This window comes from Parasteatoda tepidariorum, chromosome 1 (genome assembly GCF_043381705.1).
Source record: "Parasteatoda tepidariorum isolate YZ-2023 chromosome 1, CAS_Ptep_4.0, whole genome shotgun sequence".
Classification (NCBI taxonomy): domain Eukaryota; kingdom Metazoa; phylum Arthropoda; class Arachnida; order Araneae; family Theridiidae; genus Parasteatoda; species Parasteatoda tepidariorum.
In genome coordinates, this window is record NC_092204.1 from 30099757 (window position 1) to 30120103 (window position 20347).

The window sequence follows — 20347 nt, forward strand, 5'->3', positions numbered from 1 at the left end:
TAAGTAACTTTATATTAATTAACAATCTAACTTATTTTGAGAAACTTAGCTGAACTTTAGCACACCACTTTTTTTATAAACGATGCTGACGTCATAGGTCACATGTGTGGGTATTTGTGATCTTCTTTTTCTTGAAGTGTAAGTACCCAATTGACATGAAATTAATATAATATAGTCTCCCCTCCCTTTTTGCCAGTCTTTATATAGAAGTTTTTTAGCTTAAAAATTGATAATCAGAAAAAAACATTGATTGAGATATTTTAATTATTTTAAAATTAGATTTGTAATAGAAATATCAAGTTTAGTCATTTTGACATATTTAAGTTATCAGTCACTTATTTCTTGTTTATGCTTTTGAGTTACTATGCATAAGACATATATATATATAACCTGTGGACCATAGAGCCTTTAAAATTGGATACTAAATTATCTTAAAAAATATGATTAAAAAAAGTGGAAAAAATTAGTCAAATATTTTTTCAGACAAGTTCTGTAATAATAAGTAATAGAAATAAATTGAGAAAAGAAAATTTTCCAAAACTGAAAAAGTTTAATATTTTATTAGCAAATTTAGTAACAATTTTTTTTTTTTTGAACAATAAAAAAAACTAAGTTTAACAAAAACAAAAGTTTGCTGGTAACATGTTTTTTTTTCTTATTTTACATACCTATAAACTTGTAATAATTTCCCAGGTAACTATGTACATATTTAGACTAAGTTATTTATAATAAGTTTTTTTTTTTTAATTAACTACACCTAAAAAAAATATTACTTATATACGAAATCTTTCAAATAAAATCTAAATACACTCCTTACAAGGTTACAGCTTTACTTCATTTATATTGAACTTAACAGGTATTGTAGCTTGTTATCCAAAGATGGTTGAGCATCTCTTCTATTCACATAACTTCTTTTTTTATGCATAAAATGCCCTTAATTTTACAGAATAGTAATAGGTATCCATATTACATGAAATGCAAATATTGCTCAATCTACTTAGTATTTTAATTGATACAGTACTTTTATTTTCATTTTAACAAATCATTCAAGTATAATTTCAAAGATGTTGTAAGATTTTCAAGATTCATAAAAGAAATAAAATCAACTTATTAAATGACATACCACGACGTTCTTGTAATTTTGTATTTACAGATGATACATCTTCTAAGCTCTGAGTATGAGGACTGTCTATAAAATGAAGACATACAACAAATAAAATTTACTGAATACTGATTAATATACCAAAGATAAAAAATAAAACTTTAATTCAGCTGACATTTCTCTAAATGTGAAAAAAAATAAATAAAACCCAAAGCCTTTAAAAAACACTCAAACAGTACATTGAGAAAAAAATTTATTTTCTAAAAACATTGATTGGTTCATTATAGAATTCATAATCTCAATTTTTTACAACTTCCTACTATAATTATAGGCATTAGTAAAATTTTAATACTGGTAAAATTTTTAACTGGTTTTTATGGGCATAGTAAAATGAAATATAATACATTAGAAGATTGCCTTTGAATTACACGAGAATTACAACTCTATAATTTTTATCTGATTCTTTGTAAAGATTGCCTATGATCCAAAAGTGAAGCGATTTCATAAAAGTTGAAAAATGGTTTTTTAATACACCCTTTGAAGATAAAACAGTGATTATTATATTATGTAAGTTACCAATCAGGGCTATGAAAACTTAGTTTATTTAATTTTAATATTTTAAAAGAAATCTTATTAATTCAAATTCTACAAAATAGAAATAATAATATACATATAAGAAAACAAGGATTTACGATGCTTCAAAATACACAAGAGTGAAACCTTGATACATAAGTCGTAAAAATACGAAATTTTTAAAGTAATAAAATATTTTAAAATTTCTTGTAACACATTTTACAAACACATTATTTCATATATAAGCTATGCAAAAAGTATTTGCAACTATTTTTTTTAAAACCTGGTTTGTATTAGGTGCTTTGTACTTGTCATCAAAATTCACTAGTACATAAAAGTGATTTTTTTTTTCATTATGAAATACGAAATGGAATGTGTGAAAATACCAACATATTTTAGAGCTTTAAAACATGTTGGTATAATATAAAAAAACAACATATTTTTTTATACATTATATAATCTTCAACTAATGTGAGAAGGGTATAAAAATAGGTAGTGTCTTTCTTGCTATATGTAAATCAATTAAAAGTTTCAAAATTAATTTACAGTGATTATTAGCTATTTGGCATAGAGACTATTAATATCAGCATAATAGTCAATACAAAATCAAACTCAAGAAGCCAATTTGCATCTGGGTCATAGGACACTGAAGTGAGTCAACTATCTCTAGAAGGTAAGTTAATAAAGAAATTAAAATTATATTAAGATTTTTAATTATACATAATATTTTACCTTTGTCTGCTTTTGTTTGTTTACTCTCACTATCAAGACTTCTAGGGCGAGATGAGTCGCTGCTGCTTTTCATTATCACACAAGGCTTATGTGGAAGACCTGAAAAAAAGAATAATTATGCTAAGTAAATAACATACAATTCTTTGAAACACATTTAGAATCTGTTGACAGAATGACAAACTAGATTTAGTAGTTTGAAGTGCATGCAGTGATAACAGTAGAAGAAACAACAAAAAAGTTCCTTAGCTTTGTCTGCTTAAGTAATCATTTAGGTTCAAGAAGGTATATTTCTTTATGTATGCAGCCAAACACAAAAGGTTTTTTTATAAAATTAAAAAAACTAGAGAACTCATTGTTAATAAATAAAATAATAATTTAAATAAAATAATAATTTAAATAAAATAATAATTTAAATAAAATAATGTTAACATAAAAGGGAAACTGATATGTATCACTCCTGTCCTCAATGAGGGTCAAATATTTAAAATAGTTTCAATAAACTGTACAATACAACTGTACAGTAAAACTGTATAAAACTGTACAAACTGTACAATAAAATACAGTAAAATCCTATTAATAGAAGAACACAAAATAGCAGGATGAGAGAACATGCTAGTCTGACTCAACTTTCACAGAATTAGAGTTAGCTGTGGGAATTTAATGCTATTGATAAATAGCATTGGGTGGTCATGAGTAAATCACCGCTTTAGTTCATTTCAAACAATGACTTGATTGAAACCCAGCAATAATATTAAACTTTTACTCATAAAATCTTCAGACAGAAAGCATAATTTTTTTTTCTCCCTATGCAACTTTGCTACAACATTTGAATAAAAAACCTGGTAACTAATTAAATCTATCTTGCAAAAAAGCACACAGTTTCTACCTTAAATGAACTCAGTCTCAACATTTAAAACAAAGATATCAAAAATAGTTTTATTGGCCTTTTCAGAAACTCAGATTGCTCAAGGTACCTTATTTAGGTAAATTAATAATATTGCATAAAAATAATACAGAAATTGGACACATATCATACTAATATTATTTTGAAAAGCCTTTCTAGCCCATAATCTGTGAGTCAACAGGTAAAAAAATGAAGATTAAAATTAAAAGTTATACTAACTAGTAGTAACTTTAGTGGTTGTTTTTTGAATAGGAATAGGTTCAGATGGTTTAGATCGACTAGAATTTATCTTCTTTTCATCCTTCACTTCATTTTCTTCAAGAATAGTAGGTGAATCCTATTAATAACATGAAAAAAACTTTATTTAGGGATAGAATGTATAAAAAATATGTTTACCAATAAAGAAAAACATTCAAACCATTCTCAAATTTTATCTAAGATAACAAAAACTCTTAAGGACTTTGTTTCTTTTTTCAGTGATTTAATTAAAGAATTTGACAGTGACTTGTTTTAAATTGTTAAAAATATGTTGTTTTAAAATTTGTTGTTCTCCTGAAACTTGGAAACATATACTAGAAATAAGAAAGGGAGAACTTTTTTTCTTCTTGTAAACGAAATAAAATAACACTTTAACTGCATAATCTTGTTATCAGATAAAATATGCCAAATTCAGAATACTCCCTTAAAAAAATGAAAAAAGTGAAACTAAATATGAAAATTGAAATTAAGTTACATAGCAAATATTCATTTTCAAGATTTATCATTTTGAAACAAGTTATTATAGTGGATAACGAAGTTTTCAAATATTTTATACTGCAACATGTTTTTCTATGTCGTAAAATTTAATTTTCATTTTTTTCTTTTCATTTTTCTTGGAAAATACCAGTTGGTTGAGGAACACAGGTACAAATAATGATAAGGATATTAAAATATAAAATATCATTTTTTTAAATGGTAATTTTAGTGGGTGTTCATTAAGTACTTTATTTTTAATGAATTCAATAGTAATATTTTCACATTTATATTTCATAATAAATAATATTTATGCTTTATTAATCAGTTATGTTTTTGTATGGCTTTTTAAAAGCTGAGTATTTAAACCTAGATTTTATTTGAAAAGCTTATAAGGAGGAGTATCAACATATTATTTTCAAAAATTTGAATGGAAGTCTTGAAAATATTTTTATACTAATGAATTATAAATTTATTTTGCAAAGTGGTGGATATAGTTTTTAATGATTAAAAAAATCAATTAAACTTTAAAATAAATAAGGTCTAGAAAGAAGGTCAAAGGATAATGGAGAGATCACCAATTTATATTGGGAAGCAAGAACAAGAATACTTAAACTATCAAACTTTAAATGAAATAGTCGTTTGCTCCCCTTTTGACTTTTTATTGTTTCTTTTAAAATATTCATTGTTAATGTTTATTGTTTATTATTAAATGATTATTGTTTATTGTTCTTCCTGCTCCTTTGTGTTGAAACTGTTATAATTAAGAAATTTTAAAATAAAGGTATACTTTAAAACAGATTTTTTGCTCAGCATTTTCAAGTATATACAAGTAATCCAGAATCTTATCCAGACAAGTTATCCAGAACCAGGTAAATGATTCTAATAAAGATAACAGTAATTCACAAATAAATAACTGCTCAACTGGCACAATATTCTAAAAACTATTAAGTCATTTACCGAGATAGTTCACCCACACTAAAATTTTGTTTCATAATTTACTGAATAGAATAAAACAAACTTAACAAAATAAGGACATGGAGCAACTTTTTGAAGCAAATTTTTTTTTGTTGCATATCAAGGAAATATGAATGCTAAATTAATAAAACAATTATAAAATAAGTTAAAATTATTCGTTAACAATTATATATTTTAATAATTTTTTCAAGTGTAATTACTTTGGGAATATTATTACGTTTTACTTCAAAATTTTGCAAATTGAATTCAAAAATGTAAAAGTTCTTATTTTGAAGTTTATAGCATTAGTTAAAAAAACTATTTTTTTATGCATATAATAATTTATTTGTATTTTAAATCATCTTTGTATTTATGAAAGAGCGATATCATTTTCTTATTGCCTTATCGTGCACATAAGGCTTCTAAGGATACTCTAGTTTTGTCTCTGATAACAATGAAAATAGCAAAATTGCTTTCTAAGAGATTACGTTGGTGCTATTTCAGTTATCTTAAGATTTAAAATGAAGCAAAGAGGTAAGATATATTTAATTTAAAACTTCATAAATTCCACTAAGTTTTTCTATTTTGAAATACTCTAGAGAAAATAATTGAAAAAGTGACTTCAAATGATGAAAAATCTAATTATTTGTGAAAGAAATCATAATAATCAATTACAAACAAGACTTAAAAGAAGAAGAAAAATATTACATGCATTTCAAATTTTATAGTTTAAAATGAATTTTAAAGTCATTAAAAAATTGCAGACACACAGAAAGTTGTATTGAATATTTGTTTTTATAAGTATACTTTATGTTTAAAGGTAAGTTGCATTTTATTTAAAGAAAAAAAAAGTAATGAAACCTTTGTTACATTATTTAGAGCTCTAAAATTTAAACAAGAATTCTTTTAAAGATGAATTACATACATAAAATTTCTTATAAAACTGAAGATTTAATTTTCATACAAGAAAACTAAAGCAATCACAATATTGGTAATCACAATATAGGTTGAAAAGAATTTTTTCTCTCACTATTAAAATTCTTATATTGTGTTAAAAACACTCAAAATTTTATTTCTTTTATTCAAATTTATTTTAGCAAAAGACATGCTTTTACAATTAAAAACCATATTTGCTAGCTAACTTAATTACATATTTCGTTTTATGTTAGCACAAAGAGAAAGTATTCCTATATTTGTTATTCAGGGATTAAAAATAAAACCCTTAATTTAAAATTATAAAGATGAATACACAAAATCTTTGGAAATATTTTGAACTCGGCAGTTTTGAAATCTAAGTCAAACAACGAAATGACAAAACTAATATAATAGAGAAATAAAGTTTCAACTACAGAAAACATTAAAAAAATTATGATAATGAAACATTTGAAAAATAAGCCCCATTCAAAATTTGTTTCAGATGAAATTAACTAAAATGTTAAATTATAATCTTATTCCCTTGTTATAAATATATATGTCACAGAAAACGAAAACTCAGAAAATAATGTTACAGATTAGTCTTTGTTTCAAAAAAACAACTGATAACCGAATACTGATTACTTATCAAAAAATGATACCTTCGTAAAACTTAATTCACTCAAAATATACTATTGTAAGTGAGTATATAACATATAAGAATTAAGTCTTATTTTTATTAAAAAATGAAGAAACAAAACTTTTAAGAAATATTTAAAAAAGTGAGGTAAAAATTGTTAAAAAGTTTAAGAAATAAACTTCAGAAAAAGCAAGGCAAGATATATTTATATATATTTTAAAATTTAGTTTTTTCATAACATATATTTCCATTTGACAAACCAATTATATATTAAGAAATATTTTATGTATAATATACAATTAAATCAAGTTTCAGTTTTTTGCAGTATAAGTGTTTAACCAAAAATGAGAAGAGCATACTGGATCACTTCCAATATCTTGATAATTTTCTTCTTCTAAAGTGAGATCATCATCTTCTTCATCAATTCGGGCATGTTTCTCACAGTCATAGCTGCAGCCTGGCGTGTGTTTCTCCCCACTCATCATTATCATGGGGCAATTAAGCCTTTCCTTCTAAAAAGCGGGATGAAAAATTATTGATAATTATTATAAAAACTTAGTTATTATTTAAAATAAGGTCTGCACTATACGTACAAAAATGTAGAATAAAAATGAGAAACTTTGATTAAGTTTTACTAATTAGATATTTTTTTAATAAGAAAAATCTATTGTTTTTGATTATTAGTAAAAAGGAAATTAACCAATTAATTACAAATGTTCTACTTATAGAGGCTTGAAGTTATCGTTAATAAAATTACAAAATGATAAACCTAAACAAATAAATTATGGACACTTTTCATAAAAATTTATAATTTTAAAATTAGTGATTAAGTTCTAAACATATTTTAATTTCTTAGCATTAACATGCCTATTTTAATGTTAAAATTAGCCTCATATGTTTCTAGAACAAGCAAAATATTTTCATAATAACATTTTTAAACCAAAAAGCATATTGGTAAATGATCTAAATGTACTTTCAATTTAGAAATTAACAATCAGAAAATGATTTTAAAAATAGACAATAAATATTTAGCTTTCAAATTTTTCAAAACTTACGAACTATTGATGCAAAAAGAAAAGAAAAGAAAAAAAAAGAACAAAACAATATGTAACAAAAAAGGCCATATGTAATTTTCAGTTGCATAGAAAGGCCATAAATTTAATTTATGTTATAATATGCATATATTTATAGAGTTATTTAATAAAAATAAAAGTAGTTTTTTTTACTTACGTATATTTCATAAGTGATAAAAAACTAATAAAATAAAGAATAATTTTTTAAAATTATATTTTGTTTAAAATAACAAATAAAATAATTTTTTTTAATAAAATAAAACATATAAATAAATTATGGGGGTAATAAATTATTTTGTAGCCATAGTGTGTCAGTTATCTAAACTTTGAAAGCTTATTGTAACCCATAAGATACATAGTTTTATACACACAATAGCAAAATCTGACCAAATAAGAATATTTTAGTGGTTATCTTTAATAAAATATCTTAATGAATAAACAAAATGTCAATAATAAAGCACAAAAACTTCAATAATGAACAAGTTAATATGAAATTTATTAAAACTACTTAGTTTATTGAGCTAGGAACATGTTCGCAAAACATTCTTTTGTGCTAACTTTAGCACATAAAATTAATAATTTTTAATAACATTTAATTTAATTAATTATTGCATATTAAATTATTTTCTCAATTACAGCCTACTATAAAACAATTGTCATTAAGCACTGCAAAATATTAAACAATGCAAAATATTGAACACTTCAAATGCAGAGGCTTTTTTGTGAGTTTATTCCTCATAATGTTTATCTAGTTAATATTAATATTTCCTTAATAACTAAGCTTATTGCTCATTTAATTATTCACTTAATTCAGATATAAATGTTTTATTTACGTTAATAAACTTTTAGTATTTTAATAGATTGAATTCCTTAAAAAAGGTAAAGTAATGTTTATTAAGCTTATTTTGGAACAACCATAGTTCAAGAGGCAATATTTTTAGAGCTTGTTGTAGATGGTTTGTGAAAGAAAAAAGTTAGAATTGTTGTCAAGAAAGTACGATAAAAGTTATACAGATATAAATTAAAAGATTTTAATTAAAAATGATCCAGAAATATAGGAAATTCAAATAATAAGAGTTTAAACATAATTGTATCATCAGAAATAAAAGAAAGTTTGATTTATACATACTGGCCCACTTCGAGACTGAGGTCGGAAGCCTGGACCCGGAGGTAAGTTTTTTTGTACACAACAAACAACACCAGGACTAAAATGAAGCTCTACATGGAACCTTTCTTCAGAAGATATGTCCTTCAAAGGTAAAAAATATATTTAACAATCTTAAAAAATATTAAGCACTATATTACATAAGAAAAAAAGTTAATTAAAAATAAAAATTATAAAACATTGATTCTTAAAATTTTATTTTTATGAAAATAACCCCAAATATAAATAATTTTTAATAAAATTAAATTTCTTGATATGAAATGAGTGCAAAATTGCAATACAGAGAATATTCTCTAATGCTATTGACCATTCATAGCTTCTAAATATTAAAAAGAAAATGGATAAAAGATCATTTCAATACTTTAACTGTTAAGGCTATATTTCTTTCATGCTTAAAAAGTTTACATTGACACTTATAGAGAAAAAAAATGAATAAGAAAGATTTGTACTAAAGAAATCCAGAATATGTAATTAAGAATATGTAATTAGAGAACTATCATCAACACATTTGGCAAAACGAGAACTGTCTGTTTCGTAAGTATTTTACATTACAGTTTTTTATATTGTGATGATAATGTATAGGATATTATATGGAAAAAGCTATTAGTAGTTGACATAATTTCTATTTGTTGCATCTGCTAGCTTTATACTTAAATTTTATTTTTTAAAAACTTATCATTTTAGAAAATAAGGGAAAGTGATTAATAAACAAGTACTATAGTAAATAAGTAAAAACAAGCTTTAATCCTATAACATTGAGCAAATTTGTAAAAAATTTTCATAGAGAAAAATAAATTTGCTATGAAAGACAGCAATCAGTTTTTACTATCAGTTTTTACTTAACTGAACATAGCTCACAGCTTTGCCTTGTAAAAGTCAAAATTTTACCCAATATAGCAATAAGGTAATTTCCCTCACTTCAAGTTTATATCTGTAACTTGGTGCCAAAAGGAGCAATGATCAAATGTTTAAACTAAGCGGGAACGAATTTCAGCGATTTTTCACCAAAGATGAAACAAGATTAGCATTGGCACAATTGTAAAATGTTGAGGAAGAAGGTTCTAAGTGACATTTAAAAAAATGTAAGGAAATAATCTTACTTCAGTCTTATTTAACTATACAACAGTCATTTCAAATGCTAAAGCTCAGTAGCAGATCTCGGTGGATGCAGGTAGTAAATGATAATGGTTGAGCAATTTCAGAGGGGGAAAAAGTTTCCAATGCATTTGGCAACAGACAGTTAACAAGTAAAATTACAAAACCTCTCATCTGGCAACAAATTAAAATGTGAACAGTTTAAATTACTCTTAGTAATTTATATATTACTATATAGTGATTTATATTTTTGAATTTAGAACAAAACATTAATTTTTAGCAATAAAAAAAAAACTTTTTTTGGATTGGAAATTTAAGAACAAAAAAAAAATCCAACAGAACAGGGATTAAGCCAATTGAAAGCAGAATTTTAATTTTCTATTGTCAATAAACTTTAAAGCTAATTGACATGAAATCACTGAAAAGTTACTTAGAACCTTTATAAACTCAGCTTCCTAATTATTCCTTTTCATAGTGTATAAACTAGAAGGCACCAGTTCTTTTGATAATAATAGTTGCTCTCATTTCATGCCTATTTGAGAATTAAATTTAAAATTATTAATTTAGGACAGAGGCTTCTTCAACACAATGCATAGATAAAAATATCAATAATAAAAAATAATGATAATTAATAAAATTCATCAATAAGTAATTGATTAAAAATAATAATTAATACAATTAATTAAATAATAAGAATCAATTATCATAATTAATTTTAAAAAAAGCTAAGTTACTTTAGTTGGATCCTCATATAACATGATGACGACTTGAGTCATATAATTAAGTTCTGAAACAGCACTAACATATTCCATAGCTCTTCTCCACTGTTCATCTTCAATGTCTTCTGGTAAGCAACTGCACAATGAACATGGTTCTGGCCACTGCTTTGAATCATGCATATTAGTAAATAAAAAAAAATTAGTAAACAACTTATTTAGTTCAGTTATCTTTAAAAAGAAACATGGATTTGTCCAGGATAAGATTCAATCAGAACAGTGGTATACCAACTGTACATGGATTGAATTTAAACAATATCGATACACAAATTTGTAAAATTGTTAAAATTAAAACCATAAAAATTAAAACCATGGTTATAAACATAAAAATAATTTGAAAAAAAATTCCACTGAATTAAATTTAACTAGGTTTAAAGTTTATCATGAAGTTCTGAAAGAAAAAAAATCCTAGTTGCACAAATTCTTTTAATTAAAAATTTTTTTAAGTATGCTAATAAAGTTTGTGAATTTTGTATTTTTTATAATGAAAGTTGTGGTATGATGTGAAAATCCTTCGTTTGGAAGCAAAGTTTTTCTCCTTTCTTTTATGTTGAAACAATTAACAAACATCAAATTTTTTTACTTTTATGTTAACGTTCAAATCAAAATAAATTAAAATAACGGATATTTTTTCATATCTTCTACTTTAAAATCATTGCTTGCAACAATAAATATTTTTAGTAAACATGATTTATGTCATTATACTCAAAATAATAGGAAATATAATAGTAAAAAATAATAATAAAACAATTATTTATTAAAAAAGAGAAATTTTAATTATAATAACTTTTTACAAAAATAAAAAATATATAAAAAAAATAGTGTTCAATTTTGTTTGTTACAAAAATCAGAATAATTTCCGTTTCAAAATTAAGCCAAAATTCAAAATTAATAAACATTTATGAATTTCAATTCACACAATATATATACAACAATATGACAAAATTAAAATATTATTTTCGGTCATTAATTAGTTGCAGTAGTTTATAACAATCTTTCGTGAACAACTTTTAATAGAAACTAGAAAACATAAAATAAGAACAAATTATATTTACTTAGAAATTTTAACTTACATCAAGTAAACCACCATAACGTAAGACTGTTAACAGTGAGTGAATGTGACTTTCACTGGTAAAATAAAGACGTGTTCTAACATGCCTTTCAGGTGAGGAGACACCATGTGAGTACCTATAGGAAAATATAGAAAAATATAAAACAATTCTAAATACTTGGAATATTATAGAAAAAAAAATTTTAAACACACTTTCATTTAAATTGATTATTTAAGAGCTTTTAGTAGAACAAAGTAATATTTCAGAGTATTTCCACAGGTAAAAGTTATAGACTAATAGTTAAAAATGAAAAAAAAAAGGCATTTTTTAGTTCAAAAATACATAAAATTATTTCAAGCCTGGTTATATTGAATAAGACCTTAGAAATTATGCAAATGTTTTTAGAATTAATTAAAAAATTCTTAAATTACTCTGATTAAGTATATGTTGTCGTAATAGTCAAATAGAGATTACCTTGTGTTTAGACGATTACGTAGAAATTACATATTTTATTCTAAAAATAATGTCTTTAATTGAATAGAAATTCAAAAACATAGCTTTCATAAAACTAGATTGTTGCCACAATTTAATATAAATTTTTTAAAAAAAAGTCTTACCTCTAACAGACTTACATCTAGAAAACAAGTAACTTATTGCCACATTTTTAGATAAATACTACAACTGATGTGGTGTCATTTACTATTTATTTTTTCAATACAATTTGCATTTCAATGTGAATTTTCATATGAAGATCTGACAACTGACCAACAACAAATGTATTTTTTAATCCAATATAAAATATCAAAAAATTTTAACATTAATGTGGAATTACCTTTCATTAAATTCAAGAGCTGAACAACAGTAGAAAGCTGTTAGCTATTAATATAGCCAAGCTTAAATATGCAACAAAAGAAAAGAAAAGAAAAGAAACAACCTGTTTATTAACTATTCACTTTAATATGTTCTTAAACTCAATATTTTATATATTTTCAGAATGTATATTTTTTCCCCTTGTTTTTTTTATTTTTTAATAAATTCATTTCTGCTGTCACTGGCACAGACTTAAAGAGTTTTAAAAGTGAGTTGCTCATTTTGTTTCTTCTCTGTGTAATTGTTTTTTGATTTTATTTATTACATTTTATTCAGCTTTTGCTAAAAAAAAAATTTAAAATAAAAAAAAATTAAAAAGAAGAAGAGAGAATCCCTAAAAACAGACGAGTCATTGCAAACATAATACACTCCCAACTTCATTTAATTACATCATGAAGTTTAAACTACAAAAATAAAGGAATGAATAAAATTTAATATAATTACCAAAGAAAATCACAAAAATAAATGTTAAACTGCTGTCTAGAAAAATTTTGGTGCCCTTTAGGATGATCTGCCTCAAATAAGGTTATAAGGCAGGAAAAAAAGTAAAATTTATGCACCAAGTAATACTGTAAGTAGACGCATTAAAAACAACTCACATAGGATTGAGTCTGTTTACATTTTCCGTCTCATCAGCTGTGGGATCAATGTTTCTGTGAAGATCAGCCCTGATTTTTTTTAACAATGGAGTACATATACCAAGTCCAATTGTTAGTTTTTCATGTTGATTGATTCCATATTCCTATGTAAAGAATACAAATTACATCAGATTTGGTACAAAATAATAAAAGAATTCTTGACAAATGGAAAGGAAATATTAAATTTTTATTTTAGGCACCACTGTAATTAAAGAGCTTGGGGAAATATATATTGATAAGCCACATTTTTTTATAGCTCAGGTGATGAATTTCAAGAGAAATTCTATGACTTAAACGGAGCCAATAAAATATTTCTGCATATTGTGCTGCTATTTAATGAAAATTATAGAAACCTGTCAAAGTATCTATTTGAAAACAATTAATTATTAGTATTACAAGAGCAGTTTGCAAAAATAACAAGTTTGGTAAAAAATATGGTTTATAACTATATTGCTTGAAGCCCTTAAACTGTAAAAATGAAACATAACCCCTGAAATATTACATCAAAATATATCTTTAAAAATTTAACAAGTGCAAATTAAAATTACCGTAAATTGCAAAAACTAATTGCCTGAAGAATATATTTTAATACAAAACATATTGCCTAGAATAAACGCTTCCTAAAAATAATTTTTTTTCTCTTTTCTTAGTCAGATTATGCTAAAAACTTAAGAGTTAAAAATACAAGAGCATATAAAATAATTTCTATTATTCTAAAATTGCAATAATTTTTACCGTAGCGTGACAGGGGCACACTTTTTGTTTTAAAAAACCTGTTCGTCTGTTTTAAGTTTGATATGTACATTTATATGTAAATGCATATGCATGTAAAAAATAAATATGCTTATATACATAAAACTTAAAATAAACGAAGTTTTCTAAAAACAAAAAAATTGTGCCAACTCTCTCACATTGCATCTATGGTTTTTATTAAAGTTATTGTAATATTTAAGTTTCAAAATAAAAGTGAAATACTAGTTCAATGATTTACTTATCAAGAAAACACAGTTTTGAACGAAAACAAATTTACCTGAGGTATGACTATATCAGCTAAAGCTTTAGCATAAATATATAGTTCTTCTGCGTGTGGAAACTGAAGATTGTGGTGATTATGTTGAAGGTCATATTTTATACAGTCATATATGTCTGGAACTTTACTGATATCAAATTTTCCAGTCTTCAGTTTAAAATCCTTTTCTAATTTGGACCATCTTCTCTGCATTAAATCCCATGTTTCTCCATGATATAAAGGAGCCTCTGTGCATGCAACAAGAAATAATGAAAAAGCAATGCATAATTTTGAAGACAACTGTGATTTTCTCAAACAAAATATAATCAGTAAATTTAGCTCATTAGAGTAGCTTTAGTTATTTTTTATGAAAAAAAAATGAAATTTAAATGCACTTCTAAATTACAGCTAGTTTTTATGGAAAAATTAAAGACCACAGTGAGTTTTTTTTTAATAAAATAATATTAATAAAATGTGCATATTGGAAGAGAAGCTTTAACCCCTTAACTGCCGCGGGCGTACATATACGACTTGGCCAGACGATGTATTAACTGCCACAGGCGTATATACACGCTTTCCTGAAGTACGATGCTTTGCGTTGCGCTGCTATAAATAGAACTACACCCCCGACTAGTGAATGCAGTAAAATGACCTTGAAAGTGTTTGCAATGAATGTATTACCAATTTCGCAGGAGGGGGAATGGGAAAGGGATGTGTTGGAAAAGTTATATCATAATATTTATTGCTTGTGTGTTTCTATTTGAGTAAGGTCGTGTTTATTCTTCTTTCATTTCCTGTGTATATTCGTCAAGAATCCCGCTATCAGTGCAATGAATGTGATGTTGGTTTATGTGTCCAACCATGTTTCAGGATTTATCATACAACAACTAAGTTTTAACATCTTCTATATTGTATTTTTATTCTTTAATTTAAGTTTTGTATTTTCTTTTTTTCCTTCTCTTGTGAAAGTAAACTGTTTTTAAATTGCAAAGCGTGCATCTTTTTTCCCCACCGAAACACTGTGCAACAAAGCGCACTTGAGCGAAAAAACGGTGGCACTGGGGCGTGAATCACGTAAATTTTACTTGGCAGGTAAGGGGTTAATTGTTTTTGTTGTTTGTGAGAATTATGTATAATTTGTTCAAGATGTATAATTTGTTATGTATAATTTGTTCAATAATTGTATAATGTTGTATAATTTGTTTGTTGTTTATGTATAATTTGTTTGTATAATTTGTTGTTATGTATAATTTGTTATGTATAATTTGTTCAAGACTATTTTTAAAAACTGAAAATAAATAATGATGTTATTTCAAAAATACATAATATTAGGTTAGCATATTTATCCATTTTCAGAACCCACCTTGCAATCGAGGATCTTCTTTCTTTTTTTTAATCAATAAGTTCAGCTGCTGTATCAAGTCATGAACGTGTTCACAAGCCTTAACAGGATTTTTGATGAACTGAAGAGCATTGTGTATTGATCTAGCTTTGGTTGGGTTTAACTAAAAACATTTGTAAGCAAAAGAAATTTGAGGTTATTTGAATGCACAAAATAAACATTTTAATGAACATAAAATTAGAACAAAAAAAACTAATTAATTAATTAGCTGAATGGATTTAACCTATTAAATTCAAATAACTATTTTTGTTTAGTTTTCTCCCCAATATCACGGTGACATGAGGTATTAAAAACGTAAAGAGATAATAACATGTTCAAAATTTCCTATTTAGTTAATAACATAAGTTGGTTGAATGTAGAACTTTTCAGATATACTGCAACAAATCCAAATGAGGCTACAGATTAAAGATAACAAAACTGAACCCCATAATTCAGTTAAGTCTAACATAGCGTAAGGAAAGCCAAAGGATAAATATTACCCATTGGTTATCTGGCCAACACCCGTCCACAACTAGCAAATAGATATATAAGCTAAAAATGTAAACAAGTTGCATAAAATAATTTATTACTGCAACATAGCTCAATAAATCAAAAAAGTAAATTATTAATTCAAGCTTAGAGTGAAAAAGATGGAAAAAAGAAGGGGAACAGTATAAGTAAATTAATAAAAATATCATGCTTTAATAAAGACATGCACAAGTTTAATGGATTAATCTAGACTTACATGGGCCTCCTGACAGAAATTTTAAAAAAGAAACAATTGTTTTAATGATTATACACTTAAATACACGAAGAGAAAATAAAAAAGAAAGAAAAAAGTGTGATGATTTTTCAGAAATTATGAAGAACATATCGGAAAAAAATTTACGGAAGGATTGACCAACAAATGACATGCATGCCAAATGTGGTACAGAGGGTTCTTTCCATGTATCACACCAGCATTTGAAAATAAGCTTATCTTAATTTTTTTTCTTAAATTTCAAAAGTATTTTAATCATTCAATACTGAAAAATTAAAACCATAATAAAACAATTAATAATCCAATCAATTTAATTAACTTGTATACAATATTTATATTTCTCATTTTCAATTTTCTTACATTCAAATTTTCTTTTTGGCCCCTTAGCTACATTTATTGTAAGTTAGTTTTGAATTTTCTAAAAATTTAAATTGATCTACTGAAAATTGTTTAGAAAAAATTCCCCTGCATATGTTTAAAGAGGTCTTTACTGACTAGCTTCACAACTGATATTGTGTTTTGCAACATAATTCATAATTTGCAAAATTTGTACTTCATTATTGTTCATTCATTTATTTTTAAAACTGCATAGGAAGAAGATTGAAAGTAATTTGGAGTGGCATACAAGATACCCAGAATAGTTCATCCTTCATTTATAATACATTAGGGAATTAAAAACAAAACAAAAAAATAAGCTTATTATAAAGTTGTTTATAAAGGAAAAATATGTTAAGATTATTTTTAGCAACAAATAAAAAAGGAAAAACTTGATAAAAATTATATTATGGTTAATCAGTTAATAGGAAAAAAAATACTACACAATTTAAAAAAAAAACCTGAAACATTTAAAACATAAAATGAAGTATTTAAACTAAAGAGTAAATTTAAGCTAAATAAAAATAGAAAAATAGCTGGATCAAATTTTTTCAATGGATTAGAAAGAAAAATTTTGCGAAATAAAATAATTACCTTTTCAAAATCTTCTTCGGAGAATTCTCTGTCAATTTGCAATGTTTCATGAAGTCTTTGCTTGATCCTAAAAGAAACATATTGGTAAATTATCTAAGAAACTGATGTGCATGTATGAGAATTGGGGCATGCATCTATAAAAATGAATAGAAAAATATAGTTATAAAACAGAAACTATATCTTACATGTTTTGGTAATTACTAGAATCACAGTCATTGTCCAAAAGACCATTAGTATTTGCACTTTTAACCATTTGCACTAAGATGGGAGTCAATTCTCCTTCAAGAGCCAGTAAACCCTGTAGGTAAATGTTTAGATTAACTAGAACATATGTATTAACTTGAACTAATATCATGTATAAGCATAATTTATAAAACTAGAAATTATTTATTTTTTATTCAGAAGAAAACACAGCAAAAGCAAAGAAAGAAACTAGAGAACTTATGCTCTTATTTTAAGGGAAAGTATTTTACATAAACAAAAATCACACTACGCACTGAGAATAAAAAAAAAAAAAATTATAATAGAGCTATATTATTAGTTTTATAACTTATAAAAGAAGGAAGCTTTCTGTTCATTCATTGAAAATGATAAAAAGAAAACATATTATTATAGCTCAGCTATAATAATTCTCTGTCACTAAATTTTAAGCTACTTCAAAAACACCACTATAAAAGAATAAAAATTTATACTTTGCCCTTGAGGGAGACTTTGTATCTTGTCTGTAACAAAATAGCATCAAATGGAATATTTAAATCTTCCATGTATGAAATGGTTCAATGACTTACATGTCATATCAATTAATAATACACAAAATCTAATACAATCCATAGATTTTTTTAATATAATTTAACCAATGAATCCTAACTCTGCATTTTAAAAAATTTATTATTGATCAATTTTGTGAAGATGTTTAAAAATTTAAAAACTAGCTGAATACTTGTTTTTCATAGGGATAAAAAAAAAAATATTGAACAAAATTTGATAATAGAAGATAATGATTTTATCCATTTTTTATGTATTTTTAATTCCACTCAATTTTCTAAGCACACAATCTTGAAGTGTAGTAAAAAAATAGAGAAAGCTAAGAATGATTTACAAAATATTTCTGGAGCAAAAGGAAATACGTGTTTTTTATTTAATAGTAAAAGATCTTATATTTAAAATCCTACAACTATTTTACTGTCAAATAATATACAAAGAACCTCTATACATTGTTATCGAAATTTCAAGTTAATAGAATTGTTATTTTAAAATATTAAAGAGTAATTTTAAAATATTAAAGAGAAAAAGTCGCAAAAAAAAAAGGATTTTATAAATTATGTTGCCAAAAGTATATAAAAAAAATTTCCTAAGAAAACATAAAAGACTGTTTTCAAGGAAAAAAATAAAAAATTCTACTAAGTCTGCTTTGATGTCTAAAAATCGATGTATACATTTTTAAACAAAAGAAATTAATTAAAATTTCCGAGATCACTTCCTAAAATTGCTCTTCATACCTTCTGTTCAAAACTCAGAAGTCTAGAACAAATGATTTAGGAGTTACAAGAGAGATACACATAGAGTTACTTACACTCTTCCTTTTATAAGTAAAGATATATTCAATATTATGCTGATTTTACTTTCATGAATTGATTTTTCTATTACTTCTTTAAAAGCTAATAACCAAAATAAAAAATACTTCGTGCAAAGTAAGTTGTGGGTAAAGTAAAATTTTTAAAAACAAATCTATATATATATTAATTTTTTGGCATTCAGTTGCAGCATTATGTTTTTCAAACCTACTCACAAATACAAAACTAATAACATGTGTTTTTATTTGCCTTTATAACACTTTATGTAAATTAAAACAGTTTTTAAATACTTTTGCAAATGCAGCAGCAGTCATTTGTACTCTTCCTTCATCAGAAGCATAAATCTTTAAATCATGGCGATAAGTACTGTGCAGTCGTAATAGTCCTAAGCCTTGTGTACCAGCATATTCACCTACAGATTAAATTAATCGCACAAAAAAGTACTCTCAATTACATAGATAGTTAAAAAAAAGTTTGATTCAAGCAATTTTTTGTTTAAAATATTTAATGAATAGCAACATTTGCACATAAATAAATTTAAATGAATAAATCTAAAACAAAGTTAAATAAATCAATTTTAGATTTAGTACAGTTTAAAACTTATAATTATAATAAAAACTGAAACATGATAAAATCATTAAATATAAAATTTTTGATTTCTTAATAACATTATTAATGTAATAACCTTAAATTACCAATCAATTTACTTCATTTATCAATACACTATATCTTAAGATATTTATTTTATCTAACTTCACAAGAGTTATCAACAATAATACAAACATTAAAAAAAACTTTTTATTGCAACTTAATTTTATACAATTTAGATAATTGGACTTAGGAAAATGAGGATACAACGACAAACAAACTATATTTAGCTTCATAAAACTTCACATAAAAGCAAACTAACATGCTAAGATTAAGTGAAACTGAAACACAATGAAAAGATAGAACAATAACATATACAATAAATGCTATGAACAAATCTATAACATATCAAATCTATAAAACTTACAAAAAGGTAATAAGTATGAACAACAAGTAACTAAGAAAATCACGATAATCTAAAAATATTACATGATTTAAAGATTGCTTACTTGCTTGGCTATCAGACATGTAAAATAAAATCTTGTTCGCAAATTTAAAAAAATATAATATAACATGCATGTGAATTTTCTTGCAAACTCTAACAAAGAGAAAACTCAAATCATTGTTGAGTATGCCAAATCAAAACAACAAAATTAATAACAACATTTTTTTAATTAACTCATGGTTTAAGTTATCATTTCCTTCTCCTTTTAATTTACAAGGGTTCAGGCTTAAGCTAAAGGAAAAGGAAATTAAGAATTTGTTAAGAAGAAAAAAAGTAGCTTCCACTATAACTAACAATATCGAAATTACCTAATACTAATAACATGCAATATATATATATA

The 20347-nt window shown here is 24.9% G+C and overlaps 1 protein-coding gene across 23 annotated transcripts in view; it reads right to left on the reverse strand.

Moving 5' to 3' along the window:
• Positions 1-20347, reverse strand: part of LOC107445351 (inositol hexakisphosphate and diphosphoinositol-pentakisphosphate kinase) — a 65643-nt gene that overhangs the window by 11488 nt on the left and 33808 nt on the right. For 17 of the 23 annotated variants that reach the window (XM_071178194.1, XM_016059723.3, XM_071178183.1 and 14 more), the window contains 13 exons: positions 19205-19326; positions 17526-17638; positions 17341-17407; positions 15594-15735; positions 14252-14478; positions 13183-13325; positions 11735-11849; positions 10620-10769; positions 8755-8874; positions 6912-7064; positions 3531-3648; positions 2408-2506; positions 1124-1189 (listed from right to left, as the gene is read on the reverse strand). In XM_071178194.1, coding sequence (XP_071034295.1) covers positions 1124-1189; positions 2408-2506; positions 3531-3648; positions 6912-7064; positions 8755-8874; positions 10620-10769; positions 11735-11849; positions 13183-13325; positions 14252-14478; positions 15594-15735; positions 17341-17407; positions 17526-17638; positions 19205-19326 — 1635 coding nt within the window. The remainder of the gene's footprint in view (positions 1-1123; positions 1190-2407; positions 2507-3530; positions 3649-6911; positions 7065-8754; positions 8875-10619; positions 10770-11734; positions 11850-13182; positions 13326-14251; positions 14479-15593; positions 15736-17340; positions 17408-17525; positions 17639-19204; positions 19327-20347) is intronic. The other 6 variants (XM_071178179.1, XM_071178189.1, XM_071178196.1 and 3 more) reach the window with 1 other exon arrangement.